General features: G+C 37.4%; 3 protein-coding genes and 1 non-coding gene across 4 annotated transcripts; 2 read left to right on the top strand and 2 right to left on the bottom strand.

Annotated features, from left to right (window-relative positions):
• Positions 1-804: 804 nt before the first annotated feature.
• Positions 805-4271, bottom strand: LOC105454520 (innexin inx2). Its single transcript, XM_011697192.1, has one exon. The coding sequence runs from the start codon at positions 3595-3597 to the stop codon at positions 2521-2523; it is 1077 nt and encodes a 358-aa protein (XP_011695494.1). The 5' UTR covers positions 3598-4271; the 3' UTR covers positions 805-2520.
• A 3753-nt stretch (positions 4272-8024) lies between these two features.
• Trnar-acg lies at positions 8025-8097 on the top strand. The gene has a single exon. It is a non-coding gene; the product is annotated as a tRNA-Arg (tRNA).
• A 4676-nt stretch (positions 8098-12773) lies between these two features.
• LOC105454518 (kynurenine formamidase) lies at positions 12774-16059 on the top strand. The gene is made up of 8 exons (XM_011697189.1): positions 12774-12947; positions 13046-13136; positions 13598-13699; positions 14298-14432; positions 14966-15044; positions 15164-15355; positions 15430-15565; positions 15763-16059. The coding sequence occupies exons 1-8, from the start codon at positions 12936-12938 to the stop codon at positions 15901-15903; spliced, it is 888 nt and encodes a 295-aa protein (XP_011695491.1). The 5' UTR covers positions 12774-12935; the 3' UTR covers positions 15904-16059.
• Positions 15963-20230, bottom strand: LOC105454519 (MATH and LRR domain-containing protein PFE0570w). Its single transcript, XM_011697190.1, has 5 exons — positions 19871-20230; positions 19428-19575; positions 17932-19117; positions 17138-17815; positions 15963-17051 (listed from the first exon to the last, which is right to left on the bottom strand). The coding sequence occupies exons 2-5, from the start codon at positions 19485-19487 to the stop codon at positions 16174-16176; spliced, it is 2802 nt and encodes a 933-aa protein (XP_011695492.1). The 5' UTR covers positions 19488-19575; positions 19871-20230; the 3' UTR covers positions 15963-16173.
• Between the last annotated feature and the right edge of the window lie 1045 nt (positions 20231-21275).

The raw sequence follows: 21275 nt of genomic DNA, 5'->3' as shown, positions 1-21275 counted from the left end.
CACGTCCGGTCCCTGCTTTACGCATTACAGGTTGTTGCTGGCCTTTGATCCCGCGCGCCGAACTCGAGAGACATGACACGCTCTCAGCTCCGATAGAACGAGAAAAGAAGAAAGGGGGGGAAAAAAAATATGTGAAAATGAGAACAGCTGAGGCAGAAATAGGCTGCTGAGATAGCAACACGAACGCCGTCCCCCGCATTATCACACGTTCCAAGTCTGCGAACGAAGGCTTCCCGAGAGCTTGCCGGGAGCAACTCTCTTTGTTTTCTTCTTATTTCTTTTTTTTTTTTAAGCTCTTTCACAGGTGTTTCTCTTTCTTTCTCTTTCTCTCTCCTCGTTTTCGTCGAAGGACAAATCCTGTCTTCGGAAACGATCGTTTCGTTACAGCGAAGCTCGAAAATATGCGCGAAGGAGGAGGGGGGTGGGGGAGGGGGGAGGGGGACGCGCATACGGCGCGTCGTTCGCACCGAGCGGTGTGACAATGGGAACCCCGCTGGCGGGCAACATGCATGCCGGCTGCTCCTTCCCGCATATTTTCTTCGTTCCCGCGCATATTCCTACGAGGCAGATCGTCGTTCCGTTCCGCGCACACCTTCCTCGCGGACGTACGGGTTCGCGCTCCGGGACTACGCGAGAGAGACTCCGTAGGCATGCAAGCGCGAGGAACGTATGCGCGACGGCGAGGCGCTTCGCGGAAGGCGCGGATTTTTTTCTTCTCTTATTCTCCGCGTGAGCAATCGTGGGATGACGCTCGTGACGAGGGAAGAGGGGGAGGGGAGGGGAGGGGAGGGGGAGCTTCATCCGTGCGTTGCGTGCGGGCTCCGCTCGCGAAGTACACGCGCGCGCGGATGAAAACGATAACGGTGACGACGGCAGGCCAACAAACTTCGCCGCGGTCTTCGCGTCTAGCTCGGCTTCGCGTGCCAATTTGACGAGGGAATGCTTACTTCGCCGATAATTTCTCGATTATCGATTGACCGCCGTTAATTGCACGATGAATGTAAACAATCGATCTGATCCGCGAAGAGGCCTGCAGCTGCCTGGAGTTGCGTGATTACAATTAACTGTGCGTCATGGCGAAAATGATCGGATGATGACTCAAACTGCCTCGTAAATGTATACGTTAAAGCAAAAATCTTCATTCTACTGCTTATCTCGGTCGGAAGTTTCATTCATAAAAATAATAGAGTATAATTCCCATTCTTCTTAAATTCACCTCGAACTTTTTTCACGAAATCGAAGAAAGTCATAATTAATTGATATGACATTACGACAACGTTCGCATACACCGAAAAAAAAAAAGGATATAGAATAGTTTAAACAAAGAAAAAGAAAAAACAAAATGCATTCATAAGAATCCAAAAATAGACTCGCCATGTAACAACACGCAATTCGCTAAAATCAAATAAATAAACAACGAATGGTAAGAGTCCGACGCGTGATCGACGTTAAGGTCGCGAATTCTTGCACGGGGAAATCTATAGGAGTAAGCGCGAGGTAAAATGAAGGAAGCGGACAAATGTAGAAAACAAGTGGAATGGGCGGCGTATATAAAATCGATGGGAAACTCTCCGCAGGTGAAAGGATTCGAAGACGAGGAGAGTTCGACGCGAAGACGAGGTGAGGCAAGGAGACGGGCGGCGGACTGCGCGCTTTGTCTTCACCGCAAACCCCGACGTCGAATGGGAAGCGTGTACTCGCGCGAAAGAGGAACGGCGAGACATAAAAAAAAAATATATATCTTGGCCTAACTACCCAGGGTCCAATTGCACCAACGCTAATGCTGACTTACGGCACGACTGATGACGCGAGATCCTGTCTGAATTCGTATCGGGAGAGAGCAGAAGAAACCGATCTAAATTCCACGTCGATAAAAAGAAGTAACAGTCGTTAATTACTTATAATTAGCTATAATTAGCTAATTATATCTACACATATATTAAATTAACTTGGAAATCGGAAATAAACGAGGCTTTTTATTAATTCAGATTCTCAATCAAGCGATCAACTTATCTCGAATGTCTAAGTCTCGCTTCTTTATCGACATACGAATTCTAAACAAGTTCACGTTCGCAAATTGCTAATTGTTTATAATTAATGCTGATCGAAAATTAATTCAGAGCATCCCTGGAGTGATTCAAATCCAAGGGATCGATTTAGAACTAATTATAATACAGTTTGATCTTGATTATGAACAAAATATAATGTAGAAAAGATAGCCGAATCACCGAGTCCTAAATCAGACAGTCATTGGTGCAATTCAGCCTAGAAACTCTAAAATTTTTCCACTCGCCCATTTTACATCCGCGATATCGATATCGGACTGTCCCCCCCCCCCCTCTCTTTCACTCTCGCACTCAGTGTCTATCTCTTACTCTCGTCTCTAATCTGGAGACGATCCTACCGTTCGCTTCTCCCCTACGTCGAACAGAGTATCGCTCGGGGAGACAGATAAGAAACCTTCCGGAGGACTTGTCTGGGAGCGCTTCCTGAAGAGGTCCTCTCCGACCGCTTGGCACGTTACACGTTCTCCTTGCCTTGAAGCTTGATCGCGAGATCAGCGACGAGCTGCTTGTAAACCAATGGATCGATGTTCTTACCAAGCTGATACAAGACAAACCAATCGCCGATCTGACACTTGTCGCTGATGGTCTTGATCTGGTCCTGCGGCGAGAGACGCGAGCGCGCCCGCAGCAGCAGCATACGTAGTTTCGGGCCGACTATCACTGCCGCGCGATAGAGCAAGCTGAGGCCGCTCAGGATCGACAGGATGATGAACCAGAACCAGAGGAACACGTAGATCTTCTCGTTGACGATGTTGAGCGGCAGCACGCAGAGCCCGTCGAACTTCTGCACCGAGCCGGACGCACCATACTTGTGGAATGTGCACTTCGTTACCTTCGGGAACACCTTGGACATGGGATCGATACGGTCCTCGGGCTCCATCTCCGTGAACTTGATCACGTCGGAGCCGTACGTGGTGAACTCGCCGTCCAGGAAGAAGTCTATGAAGAAGATCTGGCCGACCACGTTGACGAAGTTCAGTATCTCGCACAGGAAGAAGCGGTACGCGTAGAAGTTCTGCGAATGCAGGTTCGAGGTGAAGTAGTCGACCAGCAATTTACGCCGGTCGCTCTTACCATCGTCGCTGACCACCGGACAATTGAGGTCCAGCACCAGCATCTTGATCCTGCCACCCTCCCACGTCTTCCACAGGTAGCGCGGAACGTAGAAGAGGATCGCCTGGAAGAAGAGGGTGAAGCAGACCCACTGATAGTACTTGTGATACTTGATCTCGTCCTCGCCCTCAACGTGCGAGGCGACCCCCGGCTGCACCAGGTCCTTGCCGACGATGCCGGTCCGATCAGGGATCGTGAAGGTCGAATAGATCCAGCAGTAGGTGTCCATCACGTGTAGCGGTATGTCGTCGACGATACAGTCGATCGGGTCGCCGATATACTGCCGGGAGGTCACCAGCAGGGAGAAAATGATCAGTCCGATCACCGTGGCCTTGTAGTGTAGCCGGAACACATTGTTGTCGATGCACACGGAGTCGAGCTTGAGCAGCCCCTTCACGGAGCCGAACACGTCAAACATGGTGGCGGCTTATGTGTCGTTTACCCTCTAATTTCTTTATCTATCGTTTTTCTCGCCCTCGGCGTAAAGTCGCACGCACACGCGTACCGCGATGCGTCCGATGCGTCCACAACCGGTCCGGTCACAAACCAAATTCGTTTTGTACAGTCTTCACAACAGCGCGAGACACCCGTCGTGCGCGTTCGAGTCGTACTCGGCAGCTTCCGCGCTTCCTCGTTCTCACTCGCGTAACGCCAACCCCTCGGTAGCGACGAGCAGCAGCGGCGGCAGCAGCAGCGGCGGCGGCGGCGGCCGATCGGCGTTGCGTTAATTCGTTCTGTCTCGCGTGCGCACACGTGCTCACGCTCTGCTACGCCCGTACTACGCGGCGGACGGCGTCGGCGGTCTGGCGTTCACGAACGCGTACACCAACAAACGGGCCACGCTATCGTCGCGCTCGCGTTACTACACAACGTTACCGAGCGTCACCGAGCGGCTCTGTCGTAATGGCTGCGCTCGAGACGCCGTACGCGACACAAGCACGCGAGGACACGGCGCGTTCCACGAGCGCTGCTCCCTTTTCCTTGCCTCTCTTTCTCTCTCTAGTCCTCCCCCTCTATCGTCCTCTCCGTCTCGCCCGCGCGCAGCGCGATTCCCTCCTTCTCCGCCTAGTGGGCTTACAGGCCGGTCGGGGACCGAGAACTGCTCGATGCTTCTGCGGAGCGGCAGGGAGGCTCCGTCCCCACCTACAACACCGACTACTCTTCTGCTCACCCTCCTAAGCGCTCACCGTCCTCCTCGCTCCCCCTTCGCGCCAGGTAGGCTCTCGCTTTATTACGATCGGCGCACGCTCGGCCGCTCTCGGTTTTTCGTCTCGTGGCCCGTTCGGCAGACATCGGCGGGCCTCGGGCATTGCCGTTCGCTCGGGCAGCGCCGAGCGCCCGGCGAGTGGCGACATGACTCTCTCATGGTTGTTACCATGGCGACTGGCTACCGATGCCGCGGGAGCGTGGGATTCTCGAAGCACTTTGGTCCGGCTGCATCCAATCGCAATCAGCGCTAAATCATTAATTCTACCTTTTTCACTATCTTATTATTAGAGAAAGAAGCTATTAGGGAGAATGTATTTTCAGTATTAGGTATATGGTATCTTCTGTATCTCCTATCTCAGTCAGTTCTATCTTTATTATTGATAGAATTATGCTAACATAAGTAAAATTCTAAACACTTAAAACTTCACTTAACGCTTCTAGAAACTTTTTAATCCAGAATTAATTTCGCATACAACATATCGAAATTCAATTGAGCCTGAGACTATTTTGCATCAACATCAGCTGATGCTATTGACGCTAATTACGAAAAAATAATTTTGTTCCATCCACACTAGTTAAAACAATATATTATTCAATTCTAAGATGGCGAATCAAAACAATTAAATGCAAATCAAATTCTCAAACAAATTGATTCTTAAATATATTTATATATTTCATGTATAGATTTTCTCACAAAGTCCGATCTTACATCTTTCAAATTATAAAAAAGCTTATTTTATTGAAATAGATAATATTTATAACTAAAATTATAAATTTATAAATTTGCAGAACCTATTGATCCTGTGTGAGGCAGTGAAAGTGAACGAAATGTAAGCAGAAATCATACCGTACCACATCCTCGAAGAGCCGGTAAAAAATGCACAATTACTTTAACATTTCCTTCTTTGGGTCAGTGACACAGAATTACTTCTGATTTCTGACGTAATTCCCATGAAACGGGCGAAAAACTGTACTGCTATATCTTCTTTTTACGCGCGCAACATTGCGTGACAAAGCGTGACGTTCGCATGACGCAATGATAATATCTTTATCCAAACGTGGCCGCAAATCTCTCTCACGCGGCTCACGCCGTTTACTTATGCCATGACATTTACTCGGTGAGACGTACGCGGATCTTATAGCGCGAATACGCTATTACCGATAGTAACAATAATATTACATGCAATACGCGGTATTTGAAATGAGCAACGGAATCGCATTTCTGAACTCAGGTATTTGAAGGGTCTACTAAATCGCTTTCTCTTCTTGTGTGCGTCCTTGATTTTCCTACTGGGAAACCTTCAAAAAGTGCTTTTCTTTTGTCCAGAACAGGTCGAACTGAAACTGTAAGAAACTAAAGATTTTTCTCTACCTGTTCGTTGATGGCAAAAGGAAACATTTTTGTAGAAGAAACTCGAGTTATAATTCATCAAAATATTCAACTAATTTTTATGTCGAAAATAATAGTGAACTAATAATTAATTTAATAATTGATCTATTTATTTTGAAAATATCGTGATATCCATGCATTGAGAAAAAAAAATCTGTATACTTTTACATCGTTAACCAATACATTTGAAATCACAACATATCACGAGGTCTCGCTTTATTTGCGGTTGATGAATATTTAAGCGTACTCCAATATATATATTATTGCAGTAATATCTATCTCATTAATTTGAGGATATCAATCATTATATAATCATATTACACAAATTACATAGTGCGCTAATTCCGCTCATCCTGAGCGCCGAATCGTAAATCATTCCATGATTATCGTACACTGTCGGGCGCGTGCTCTAAATATAGAACTAGTGTGATGAAACCTGCACCTCTTCGCGCTGATTAATTATTCTCGCTAAATCTATATTTAACGGATTACCGCTTAGGCTATCGAGGACCGAGTAACGGATAGGGGTACTCTCGGCGAGAGACATCGTGTTCGTATATCCATATCGTCCGCGAGCAACGTCAGCAGGATAACGTTATCTTGCCTGAGACAGTCCTATCGTGTTGCGAGAAAGCGCGTCAGACGTTAAAGTAACAGCCAGCTATATTTGAGTCATCTCGTAGAATTCGCCAATAGAAGAACTCGCGTATATCGTCATCTCGTTATCGTCGCCGCCGCCGTTTCGGGTATAGGATTTTACCAGGCACGGATTCGAATGAATCAGCGTGCTGTTCCACGAAAAAGGATCTTTAACTCTGGTAGCACCGAGAAAGAGCCATAAAAGACTCAAAGACCAAGGAATTCCAAACCGGTTGAGAGCACAGCCGAATTCAATTTTCGAAGCCGGTCGGACAAAATAATCGTTTTACACATCCGTGCCATGACATTATTGGGAGGCGTATTTCTTTTTTTTTTCGCGTCTGTCGCATTTTACGAGAATTGAATGTTCACGCGAAACGATTGCTTCAATTATTACGTACGTATACAATTTGTTATTATGTATAACATTCCTTTCGATGCACTTAAGAAAAGGCTAGCGATAAACTGCAATTTTAATTTAAAGTTTTATAAGTTTACTATTAAAGTTCGCTAATTTCAACATTTCTCGTAAAAATCTTACAACTTTTGTTTGAGCGGCTCTTATCCTCTCTTTGCGCGACACATAACTGGTACTACAATACAATTGTGCACTGAATTCAATATTGATATCAGATAAGGTGGCGATATCTATTAATCGTGAAAAACAATTATAGTATAGTATAGACAAGGTAAATTATAGCCTGTCGCAATTAATCATCTGGGGACCTTGCAGCCGTTCTTATTGATACACGTAATCTGATCCCCGCGCGAGATATAAAAATCATAATATTAAGATTATTTAATTTACAATCGATACACGCAATATCGCTACGTGTGATTTCGCAAGTGCTTGTAGCGTGTAGCTCAGACACGATGAGTTTAACCCGAGTATACATATTTAAGTCATTTAGATAATTTTTATAGCAGTGAGAAAATAAAACTCATGCAGTCATATAATAAATTATCTATATCCATTTTTTAAAATTTTCCTTATTTCTTTTAGAAAATATTGAGCAAATTTAAATTTGTATATAATAATGTAAAATACTAAAATAAATTATAGAACAATTAATAATATAGGATATGTAATTAATAAATGACTTTTAAAAAATTTAGGTAACTATTTCCGAGTTTAAGAAACATCCGGCTACATTCTTTAATTGATATTAATTTAAATATTTGTTTTGGTCTCTTTTTTGCTTAATGAAAGGAATTTCACTATCTATCTATGTTTTATTTATAGTATTATAATTAAAAATTCATCTATTTACCAATATATTTTATTGTAAATTTACGAATATCTAGAAATAGTGATCAATTATTATTTTTTATAATAATCCAATAAATTGTATGATAAATTGTATGATGCGATATTAGTGAAAACACTGAAAACATTTATTTGTAATAACAAGAATTTAGTTGCGTAAGCACGACTTTACGGCTACCTTAAGTATGATTCTATGCAAACAAAGCTCGACGGAATACATCAGTGAACTTGCTAGATTTTGTTATAAGTGGCAATAATAATTTATTATCTTATGTTTCATAACAAAGTAATGAATATGAATCATTTTTATACTTGTCACAGCTTCTATACGCTCAAGGACGGTCCTGTGGCGCAACGGATAACGCGTCTGACTACGGATCAGAAGATTCCAGGTTCGAATCCTGGCAGGATCGTGGATCTTTTTTTTCATTTTCTTTGCTTGACTCAAATTTTCCTTCACTTTTATTTTAAAGAGATGTTACTGAAAAATTATTGTTTTTTATAACTGTTAATTTTTATTGAATAGTTAAAAGTATGAAAAGATTTTCATTTTCATATTATTTTTACTCATTAATAAACTCTGAAGAATCAAATTTTTAGTAAGTTAATTATTTATACATCTTTATTATGAAACAAGAAAATGCTTATGCTTTCTGAAAACATTTTGAATACATTATATTATTATAATTTATTAACGTATGAGAACATATAAGAAATTGACCAAGTCCATTCTTACAATTAGTCATATTTCAAGAATTAAATATTCTCATACCTGTATGTACCTATCCCGTTAGCCTGCATACATTCTCATTATTTAATTCATTAAAATCTAAATATTATATATGTATAATATTAATAGAATTAAAACGAACGAGCAGGGAAACTGTTATAACTAACAATTTCTTCACAATTTTGTTACGTTATTTTCTCACGTAAATAGTAATTTTAAACAGTAACTTTCTATAATAAAAATTCCACATAGTACATAGTGATATCGTATTTCTAGATATGATAAAAGTGAAAGATATATATATTTCTTATTTTTTTCATTAATTGATTAATTATTAAATGTCTTAAAGCATTTAAAATTAGACATTTAAGACATTACTTTGTGTCTTCAGAGAAGCGAAAAAATAAAAAATATTTCGTAACACTTAAACTGAAGTGACATTTCTGTAATCCATTCCGATAATATTTTTATATTAATAAAGATAATAAAGATGTTCGCAACATTCAGATCTCAAATAATTTATTTAGCTAATACATTCCATAATATATGCATATATGCATATATGCATTACACCTAGCTTTTTTAAACACTGTTTTTATTTCTTTTGGCATGAGATCTTTCGCAACTCTTTAACTCTCATATAACCCTCTATCTAATCTAATAACAATATTATCTCTTGTTGTGTACTTATTTAACGACGTCATTGTCCTATCATTTATTCGCTTCATGTTGTTATTACTGTGTTCCTTTAGAAATAGGCCGGGTTAAGGAAGGTCCTATCGCATCTGCTCTCGTCTCATATCTAGTGTCATGGTCGCGCGCATATTTCCTCATTATCATCAGCGCAACGCGTGTAAAAAGATACCTTATTCAACGTCACGCTCAGCACTAATTGCTGTCGCGCGTACTCGGTGGGTCAAATAAATTAACCCATCGCCGTTGATTCCTCGTTGCATGCGAGAGCCGATAGTAAGGCGCGCGTAAGCCAAGAAGGGCCATCAAGAATCGTCAAGAATTCCGGCGGCTATTTCAACGTGTAGCACGCCTTCGTGTCTATGCGTGTTAACGACAGGACACGCGCTTCTGATCTTTGAATGTCGATCCTGTGATTCAGACGTGGACAAAGGGAATGTTACAAGCCACAGATATAGAGAGATAAAGCGGAGTTGATATATCAGCTTACATACTTGTTTTCTAACAGATCCGAAAATCTTTTCTGTTTGCATGGAAGTTTTACACATTTCAAATTATGTGTACTCATTTATCGAAATAGCTTTAATTACTTTGTCTTATTATTTTGCAGTTGACTATGACTATATTATCACTTAATTGTCTCGTCGCGAGGGGTCCATTACATTGTCATTATCGTTAAATCATTAGATTAGATAAACTTCAGAAATTTCTTATTATAAATCTCGAACTACGATTTTTAAACATCTTGATTTTTAAAATATCCTAATTTGTGCAAAAATTTTAATTTATGTATGTATGTATAAGTATATATTGATGTAAAGTAATCAACTCCAGATTACATTAGAATTGCAAACTTCAATGAATAATGGAAGGAGTAGCGGTTTTTGCTCGATTCTGTTCTCGCGAAAACATTAGAGACTAGAGCATGCTGGCGTTTGACGAAAACTATTTTTAAGCTTATATACTAAACGTACTTCGTATTTTATAGTTTCAATTTCAATTTCCTGTGATTAAATTCTGAGGAGGAAAGAAGTTTCCGCCCTCCACGACTTTCGTATTAATCTAATCAACGTTTATGATACGACAACTACGGTCCCCGGTCCTCTTCAAAATTCGAGGTCGGTGATCCTCGTGGTATTTCAACATACTGAGAGTTGGTTTGTCTTGAAAAAAAAAAAGAAGCGCAAGCCGAATGAACGTCGAACCTTTGTTAACTATATTATCCTACATTTGTATCTGTGTGGTAAAATATGTACGTACAAAATTAATAATTTTTTATCTCTCTCTTTCTCTCTCTCTCTCTCTCTCTCTCTCTCTCTCTCTCTCTCGTGCACATATATTTTATAAATTTCTAAAATTATATGAATATCGTAATATTTATTTTAACGAAATCTGAAACTCTTATAAGAGAAAACATTTCTGATATGATGTATTATATCTCGCTATTGAATAGAGTATTTATTTACTGTGGATGTTTTTTTTGTGTGTACGTGTAATATGATAAAGTAATGTGATAAAGTACAGATTAAAAAAAAACAAAGAAAAAAACAAGAAGTTAGTAGAGATATTTTTAACGCTAGAAGTATTTAGCAAACAATCGTGCTACTGCAGATTTCTCGTTTTTGTTTTCATACACAAGCACACGCAAGCTCGCACACGTGCATATGTATAACATTAACATTTGCATACATGTATATGTATGTGTAACATTTGCAATTTTGTCTTTTAAATGCAGAAGGAGAATATATTTCTGCTCGTTGAAATCTATTTTTTTTTTAAATCTCAATATACATTCTCGTGGAATACGGTACTTTTCTTAAATATCCGGAACTCTTAAATTGCTTAAAATGGATGAGCTGCATTTGAGATTATCAGTTTTTCAAATGGAATTTCGGTAATGCGACACAAACCGTTGTGAACGTTGGCCGGTCGGTTGGTCGGTCGGGCATTTCTATGAATCAGCTCAAGAATTTTTGACTGCGACGGGTTTCTCTTACCTGCGGCCTGCGGGTAGGCGTCGACGCGGCACGATTCTCGATACATCAGCTGGTACGGGTACCTGTAACTTCTCTCTTCCTTTTTCTCTCTCTTTCTTAGAGACGGAGGGCGAGCGACGTGTGTGAGGAACGGACAGAGAGAAAGATTAAGAGAGAAAGAAAGGAGAGAGGGCCGGTTTTTCTGGTTTTCCACCTCCGCAACCTCGTGGTCTCTCCTGTAGTCTTCTCTCGTTACCTTCGCACAATGAGATGCGTACGTGTCTTCACGTGACTATCCGATAAACGAATAATAATAATAATATTTTATTATTTTTGGAGATATTTATTATTATTATTATTCGCGTATTAACTATGTATAACTGTTAAAAAAAAATCCAATAACAGCTTTCCATATGTAATAAAATATTTTTTATAATTATCCTATTGATATTATCTCCATTATTGCAACAACATAACAAACAAACTTGTTACATATTTTAAAGTTTATAATTAAAACATATTTTTAAACATATAATTAAGCATTATATTACTTTCAACATAAATGTTCAATTAACAAACTGTTGAATAACCAAACATAAATATTTGTTTTAAGCATATTTTAAACACATTTTAAAACGTATATTTAAAAAAAAACTTGTGATAAGTTTTACAATAAAGATAATTATTTTTTACTATTATATAATATATAATAACTATATATAATAACTTTTATTCGTATGAACAATTTTATTTATTTGAGTTATTATTTTTATTCATTCTATATTTCGTAAAAAAATACGTAACGCATGTATGTTTTATTCACGATAAGCAAATTGAAAGAAAAACTTGAAATATCAAACGCAGTAGGACAACATGTATGTCGTATGTATAAATCTATTATTAATATTTATATATAAGTTAAGATTCTAAAGTGACTACAATTGTATGTATACGTATGATACTTGAATATTAAAAGGATAATATAATAAATCATGTCTAAACTTTGAATTGTGAAAATAAGAAATTCGCTTACCATAAAAATACACACGCGCACATATAAATATTTATTTATTTAAATATATATACAATATATGTATATTGTTATATATTCATATTTCAACAAAATATGTACATTTTATTCGTTGTCACGTTTTCTTATATAAAGTAAAAAAAATATGATTATGAAAATATAAAAGTGTGATATAAATGAAATAAAAAGCAGCGGAAATAATTTTTTAAAATTAAAATATTTTGAATGTCAAAAAGTTAGATGGCCTATTCCTGAAGTGTTAAATTCATTTAAAAAGACAGCAGAACTATTTGCAACATTAAACTCTGTTTTTCCCGAACAGCGCAGTTCTCTACGCCGCTATCATCATATAATCATCAACCTTGCGTAATCTACAATTCATAAAATTGTCTTGCGTAATAAGCTATTTATTGGAAACATTCCATTCATTTTATTAAAAAAAAATCAATTTCTTGCAGCATTTAAACTTATATTTTAAAAATTAAACATTCGACTAATAAAACATATATGCGAGTTATATAACTGCAGTAAATTAAAAAAGAATTTACATAATGTTGCGATAACGAATACGATAACTGGGACAAAACAGCATATCTTTATGCTATGTCGTGAATGTATTTGACTGCCAACTCCGCCTTCGTCATTAATATAGTACTTGAAATATAATTATAGTAGTGCACACACTGACAGGCAAAGCCAAGAAAATGCAGTGTATCGGATATCTAAAGAAAACAGCAGCAGTGTCCAACGGGCATTGCTGTGAGTAACAAGCAGCGATCACTGGCGATTACATTCCCTGACAAGTCAAACAGTTGATAAAAGATGGCTATGTCTGTACGTAATCTCGACGAAATTCCGTGTGATCATGCTTGTTTCTGAATAACGTTAAATTTAAACTTGTGGCTTATTTGACACTTTATTTGATTTTGAAGGAGCACGAGCGACTGTACACCCCGAGTGAATGGAGCAAACGATATAAATCTGAGGAGCTGCTCGAGCGGTTCAATAAATTCTGCGAAGAAGGTAAGAGAGATGCTCAAGGGCCAATTTCATCGTATTCGATTAATCTAATCATTTTAACCGGCCGATTATTCCATCGGAATTGACCAACGACATTTGTCGTTAAGCAGAATTGACCAGAATTGGTCATATCACGGTTGAGAGACTTAATCGATCAGTTAAAGTTAATCGAGTCTTTCTCGAATTAGGAATTCTTGCTTCAAAAGTAACGCAACTAAAAAAAATATTATAAATGATTTTCGAAGTTATTACCACATGCCATGAATAAGTTAGATAAACAGATCCATCAAATATATGAGAAACTCAATTTTTGTCACTTTTGAAGCAACCATGGACATAGAAACGGTGTGATGTGTAATTGCGATGTCTTCGTTAAGATTTCTTTGAGCTTACAATTACTACGCGCTATAAGAAAGGCGTGTCAGATGTATCATGTGATCGCCTGAAGGTCTTCCTTGTTGCAGTTACGGAAACGGTTCGGAAAACTGTTAAATGCGAACTTAACGTGCCATATGGTCCTACGGAGCGCGCAAAGTACGACATATATGGCACCGATTTACCGAAAGGTACGTATAAATAACAATTTGATTAATAGAAGATAATTTCTAGAAACGTCAAACTTCTCTCCAACTATTTTAATTCTCAACAAAAATTTATTTCCACGACTTTTTGTTCCATGGAATTTATTCCATATTTCTATACTTTCATAATTATGTTTTTCAGAGGAGAAAGTAAAAAAAAAAGAGCTTAAAAAGATCGACTTTATCCAACAAAAATTTCTATGAGTTTTCGATAAACAATTAACGTGAATTTATTTCCGTGAATTAAGGTGAAAGCTTTCATTTCCAAATTGTACCTATCTAATCTACAGAATACCTAATTTTGAGTTACTTATTTCTTCGAAACAAGATATGCATTTATATAATACGCGTATAATTTGTTCGTTTTAAAAATGGAATAAAATATATTTAAAAAACTGTTTTCGCCGCGAGTACATTAACATTTCCATTCCATTTTTATTCTATTGTAATCGTTCCGTTGCTCATACGTTTCTTTTTAACGATCTGCAAGAATTACTTAATTAAATTACTTTCTAACAAATTGATATTTTACACATTCTTATCTATCGCATTAAAACAACTGTTATTAAAATTTATATTTCAGATGCACCGATATTTGTGTTTATCCATGGCGGATATTGGCAGGAATTCAGCAAGGATCTCACTGGGTTCTCGGTACCCTTGTTCGTTAAGAATAAGATTAAAGTAATAACAGTTGGATACGATTTGTGTCCGAATGGTGAGATCATACAAAATTCTATTATATCATACTTCTTATCAGACTTTATATCATGTTGTCTTCCTTGTCTCATTTATTAGTTTAAACAATTTGAAACTTCATAAAATCATTAAAGCGTATTGTAGCTAATAGAGAAATTGGATACTGAGATTTACGAAAATGCTCTTTGGAATTTTACAATTCGTCTTTTACATTTATATTCGAAACTCTCAGACTTAAAAGATTATCTTATTATTAAAATAATGAATCATATCGTTTTTTTACATTTCAGTCAGACTTGGAGATATAGTAGTTGAGATGACCTTATACCATATTATCTTCCTTGTCTCATTTATTAGTTTAAACAATTTAAAACTTCATAAAATCATTAAAGCGCGTTATAGCTAATAGAGAAATTGGATACAGAGATTTATGAAAATGCCCTTTGGAATTTTACAATTTGTCTTTTACATTTATGTCCGAAATTCTCAGACTAAAAGATTACCTTATTATTAAAATGATGTGATGAATTATATCGTTTTCTTATATTTCAGTCAAACTTGGAGATATAGTAGCGGAGATAAAATCAGCGGTCGCGCAGATATTGAAATATGCGGCTGATTCAGGCTCAAAGTATGTTGTTTAACATCTTCTCTACAGTCTTCTTTACAATCTTCTCTGTACTCATATATATTAGATACAAAATTCTTTTACAAAACGTATTGTTTATAACGCATAATGTACAAATGTAGATACGTGTGCATCGCTGGACATAGCGCCGGAGCGCACTTGGTCGGGTGTTTATTGCACGACGACGATTGGATCAAACGCATGACGCAGCAAGGATATTTTGGATTATTAAAGGAAATCGTACTTATTGGCGGCATTTATAATATAAAACCTGTAATCGATACCAGTTATGGAGAAAATCTCAAATTGACCGAGTAAGCATTTAATTTCTCTCTTCAATGGAATATGTATAATTTCTTTTACAACAAATGTACATTGTTGTTTTCAGCGAAGTAATTAAGGCATTTAGTATTATCGACCTTAATGAAGCAAAAAGCCGTCGTATCAGTGGCTTGAAAGTTACCGTAACTGTAGGTGACTGCGATTCTCCAGCATTTGTGGATGAATCGCGTAAATACGCTCAGGTACTAATTAAATGTCTCGTCTGCTTTTTAAATAGTTTATATAGTCGAGTTAGCGTACACTTTTTGTACTTGATAAAAATGAAATGCGTGTTTCTGATGCAGCGATAAAAAAACAATTAAAAAACTATTACATATCAAATATTACTGCGCGAATCTGCGCCGAAGGTTGCACTAAGATCGTCATCTTATTGTTTTAGAAAATGATTTCCATTGTGGATAACGTGGAATATCTTTTACTTCAAGACATCGATCATTTTGACATAGTGGAGAAATTATTGGATTCAAACTACCATCTCGCTAAATTGATATTGAATTGTCTTCAACCGGATCTTCGTTAAATGAATATGAAAAGGAGTAATTATTTTGTTACAAGGCGTTTATGTATTACAAAATACAATTTCGTTAAAAAAATTTATTAATTATATTAATGTGCCTCTTTTTGAGATATATTTGACTTATATATTGACTTAAACTAGAAATGTTCTGTATAGACATATATGAATATCTGTATTTAACATAAAAATTGATCACTTTGCCGAATTAATTGGAGCATCGCTGCTTTTTGCATAACAATGATCTAATAGTACAGTCCCTGCAATATGTTTAAGTCATTTGGATTTTGTTGTCGACGAACTCACATCCGTTTGCTTAGAGACGGATTGCACTGACGAATTCTTAGGTATGATAATCGACTTATTGGGTATAATTCGAAGTATCTCGTTTCCTTTGAAAGCGAATACTTTGGCGCTCTGCGGTTGGCTTTGTCGACTGGTACTTTGAACGGATGGCAATCGGATTATCGTGGATCCATCGATGTCGCGCACAGGTGCTATGATCTTCCCCGTTCGCGCATTTACCTTCAGGTAATTATTCGTAATATTTTGAACGCTAATTATATTCCTATTTGCAGGTATAAGCACTGTTTGACGTGCCTTCGTTATTGGAATTATTTTGTTCCCAAGCTGTACAGAACACTTGGTAATAACAGGTGGCTTGGTGGCAGTTGTTTCACTAGTCAAATCGACTACTTCTTTAATTTGGTTTGTTACCTTTGGCGCATTTCCTTGGGCGATCTTATCCGTCTTGTGCTGGCTGTCCTCCCAGGTCGTGGGAGCTTTAGCGAATGAACGCAATCGCAATAACGTTTTTTGTTCCTCTTCAGGTTGCTCGTCATTTGGCATATTCTCGAGTGTTCCATCCATGACCTCCGTCTCCGTTATTATCTCCATTTCATCCGTTATTACTTCTTCCATTATTGTTTCCGTTAGATCTCCTGTTATCAATTCCGCTGTGTCTTTCGCCATCAAATCCACGGTATCTATTATCAACTCCGCTGCATCTCTTGTTGTCAACTCCGCTGTATCACCTGTTGTCAGTTCGGTTGTTATCCTGGTTACTGTATCTGCTGCATGCTTCGTTACCCTCTTTTTTGCAGGATCTGTTATCACTTTGGATAGATCTTTCGGTTTGGCCACCGCTAGATCCTCTACAACATACATATAAAATATATTCATATGATTCTTCTATTTTTTGCTTAATTTTATATATCTTCATTCTTATTAATATATATACTTGTGCAGTTCGCCATGGAAGCCGCTGGTAGTGAGTCCTCTTGCGCCCTTGTTTTGACGTCCACATTTTTTACAACGTTTTGTAGGATCATATTACTACTGCATGGCTCATGTACTATCTTCTCGTTAATTGTCCTAATCTCATTTTTTGACACTGCCGTATTGATGTTGCTCTTTTTCCGAGCTTTAATTTCAACAATTTCGTTACATTTCTTCTTTTGTATTGTATTTGTTGTAGTTTTATTTGAAATAGGTTTATCCACAGCACGATATACATTTACCATATTTACAGGTTTAGTCTTTTCCACAAGTAATCTATCTTCTTTAATTGTTTTGTCTTTGTTTTCTTGAATATCACTATCATTTTCACTTGTTATAGATAATTCATTTTTATCATCATCTATAATACTTTCTTCTTCGTCTTCGTTTTCTTCTTCCTCCGAAGTTATTTCTTCGTCATTCTGGTCTGTTATTTCCGCTTGTTTTTGTTCGTATTTTGCAAATACGGCAGCTAACCGTTTATCACCATCGATACGATTGTTAGCAAGTTTTTTCGCTAAATCTTTATCTTTTATAGCTGGATCTTCCTTATTTTCAAGATATAAAGAAAAGGTGTCCCAATAATCGTTGCGCCTTACGCGTTGCAAGTATTCTCCAAGTTCTTTGAAACCTTTCTCAGCTGCAAAACATATCAATAAAAACCATATGTATAATAATAAATAAATGCACAGCAAAATATATTACACAAATAAAAAAAGCTCATAAATACAGTTAAAACTATGATAAGCATCTTACCCAATTGTTGGCATGTGTTTTCACTTAAACCTAATTTTTTTTTGTCATTGCATCTATTAACACATTTCAAAATGTCCCTGTAATCAGGGAATATTAAATCATTCGTACGAGCTCCGATCTTTTTCATTTGATTTCTTCGTGTAATTTTAGAATTAATAAAATTCGTTATTGCCTGATCAACAGAACCAATCCGAGTTACGTTTAAATGTTTAGGACGCAAATATACACGTCCTGCATCAGCATTTTCACCCGTTAGCTCACAAAGTTTAGTATACAGTTCCACCATTTTCTGTTTATACCTTGTTTCCTTTATATAAGTACTATTATTCTCGTCATTAAAATCAACATCCTCTTCTTCTAATTTTTTTATAACTGCCTCACATTTTTTCATAGTGTGCAATATAGCCTTGATCTTTCTTTTCGTCTCAGGATTTGCATTTTCTTCATTATCATCACTGATCTCGCTATCATCATCATCTGATTCTGCCACATTATTAACTGGTACTTTGTTTGCCGCATAGGAAGTAGAAGGAACTGCATCGTAGATTTCATTAATTCGCGATGCTTGAGAGTTACTTCTATTAATCCTTCTCTTCATTTCGTTCACCACTTCCTGTATATATACGTATATTTTTTTGTCGTCACTCATAATTGCCTCACGCTTTTCATTTATAAACGTGACAAAATTTTCTGATCCAGCATAAATTGGATCCATGTTTTCATAATGTCTTTTTAACTTGTCAATGATCTTTTCCATATCTGTTCTCTCACTCTGTGGACATTTTTGTGAGCATAAACTTATAAACAAGGGAAAAACGTCATGTGAAACATATGATATTCTTTTCTTCTCCTTCACAATCAATTGTGCCTTTTTAAATACTTCCTGCTTCTTATTTGGAAGTGCGTTTATACAATTAGTTTTAACAGGATGTATCTCACGTATATACACAGAACAGAAGCCAGACTTATTTATTACTTTTTTAGATGTGCCTTGATCAGCATCATCTAACTTTTTCTTTTTTTCTACATTACAAGTTATTTCGTCTTTCTCTGTATATATTTTTCGTTTGAGATTTTTCTCCTCGGCTTTCTCATTATCGCTGAGTAAAGTTTCCGACTTTGCAATTGCAAAGACTCCATTACTAGTCTCTGCAGAATTCGTTACAAATTTTTCTGTTTTGTTTTCCTGCAACAATAAATTTTTTAATTCAGCATTTGGGTTTTAAGAAAATAAATTTCTTATAATCCTATAATTCTTTTTTTCTTTTAAACTAAGCTGTTATTCCCATAAATCCCTTTAGGGATCGAGAAATCCATTTTATTAGCAAAATTTTAGGCTTGTTCTTTATTAGCAGAAATAATTTTTTTTTATTTATTTCATTTGTATATGTATCAAAATATGTATAATGTATATAAAATTTAGCGAAAGCGATAAAGAAAATTTTAGGGCATTTCAGTGCAGCAATAAATAGGATCTTTTGATAGTTTTGTCAAACCTTTTGCGAGTCTGATTCATCATCGGAAGAGATACAGATGACTTCTGTTTCTTTTTCCATTATTTTGTTTGTAATAAATTATAAGTGCTACCGCCAACCAAATCCACACTTGTAACTCCACACCTTCCAAACTGTCTCGGGAGACTTCCTGTCAAACAGCGACATATTGATAGTAACGTACAATTTTTATCAATGACGAAAAACTTTTCAATGGATAACCATTCACGATGTGCGGAATATCCTAGTAAACATCTTCATCTAATCGAGAAAACATTTGAGGTTTCGACATTTCTCGCGACCGTGCGTAATTCACGAGATGTTCGAAGAAAAGAATTCGTGCGCGAGAACGCATTTCTGACCTCCTTGGAAATGGTAACTTTAAGGAAATCATAAGTGCGCTGGACTTTATTTCCGAAAACAGAAAGGCAGCTTTTGCTACTTGCCTTGTTTCTAATTATCTCGATGGTCTCGTGGACGACTCGCTTAGAAGATACGGACACAAGTACGTAAAAGTTCACCTCTCACGTCAGAAACTGGTGCCAGTTGGTGCTTGATTAACGGAATAATTGGTATCTGAACTGCTCTTTAGTTTCCGTTTGTATGACGATAGACGGCGATAGACAAGAATATGAAGGCAAAAAAAAATTGCATCACATAGAAATTTTACGATACTTTTGTCCATACGATATCCGTAATATAAAGATTGGAATGTTATTAATGTGCGTATGTGCACTGTTATTGGTCAGACATTAGGGAAATTTGATCCTTCGAGATGGTACTTATGTGTAAGAGAACAATAGAAAACTGTGATTCATATAAACGGATAAAAAAAAAGAAGAACAAAAAGCTTTAAGCCTCATTCAAACGGATTTGCACTTACAATGACGTGTCACTTTATGAAGAACAGCAATATGGCGTCTTTCATATCAGAAATATGATTGGTCGAACTGTGGATAGGTCACGTGACTACGCAAGATGGTCCAAACAGGCCTTAATTAAAACAGCCGAAAGGAAATTTATCATAGAGTGCGCTAGTATCGTTGATGTCCGTTTCGTAACAATCTGTTGCGCAGTAGTCTATTGCGCATGATGCGTAATATTTCCTGCGCGAAAGTACGCTGTCAACAGCGCGCTCTACATTAAATGTTTTCTCTCAAGACATACAATGCCATATGATTGGCTGTCAAATAGAGAAATTTAGGGACTTTAGTAATTTTCTATTTAATATGCAATTGTGTGACGTTACCTGTTTTTTTCCACTAGAAAAAATTATGTTAATATTTTTAATCATTTTACTGCTTTTCCATAATAGCGAAAGATTTATTTGTCTACTTTTTTGCAGTGCCAAGTATTGCCACTTTTTGTGCAGTCAATGGTTGCGTTCCGCAAAGCGCATTATGCGCATTATGCCTTGTTGTTCAACAAATGACAAACAAAGATAAAAGGATAAATCATGCGCATGACGCGCTTTGCGGAACGCAGCCAATATGGGACTGTTCGAAATGGATTCTATTTGGAATTGTTTAATTATTCTCTAGATTTCTATTGTGTTTTCTAGGGAAAATGGAATAAGGCCTGGAGCACCTGAAATGCATAAGAAAACACAAGCACAGCATAAGGCGGCTAGACCAATGAGCAGCCAGCATAAAGACGCCATACTAATTTACATAAGATTCTCATTGGTCTAGCCGTCTTAAGCCGGTTCTACGATTAATTGCAAACCGATCGCAAGCTTGTTGCGACAGCCAATCTGAAGCTTGCATTTTGAAATCAATGCCTCAGATTGGCTGTCGCAACACGCTTGCGATCGGCTTGCAACTTAAGGTCCATCTACAATGGGAGCAGTAA

Source organism: Wasmannia auropunctata, unplaced genomic scaffold (assembly GCF_000956235.1).
Source record: "Wasmannia auropunctata unplaced genomic scaffold, wasmannia.A_1.0 LD335985.1, whole genome shotgun sequence".
Classification (NCBI taxonomy): domain Eukaryota; kingdom Metazoa; phylum Arthropoda; class Insecta; order Hymenoptera; family Formicidae; genus Wasmannia; species Wasmannia auropunctata.
Note: the sequence above shows the minus strand (reverse complement) of the source record. Positions and strands in the feature narration are given on the sequence as shown.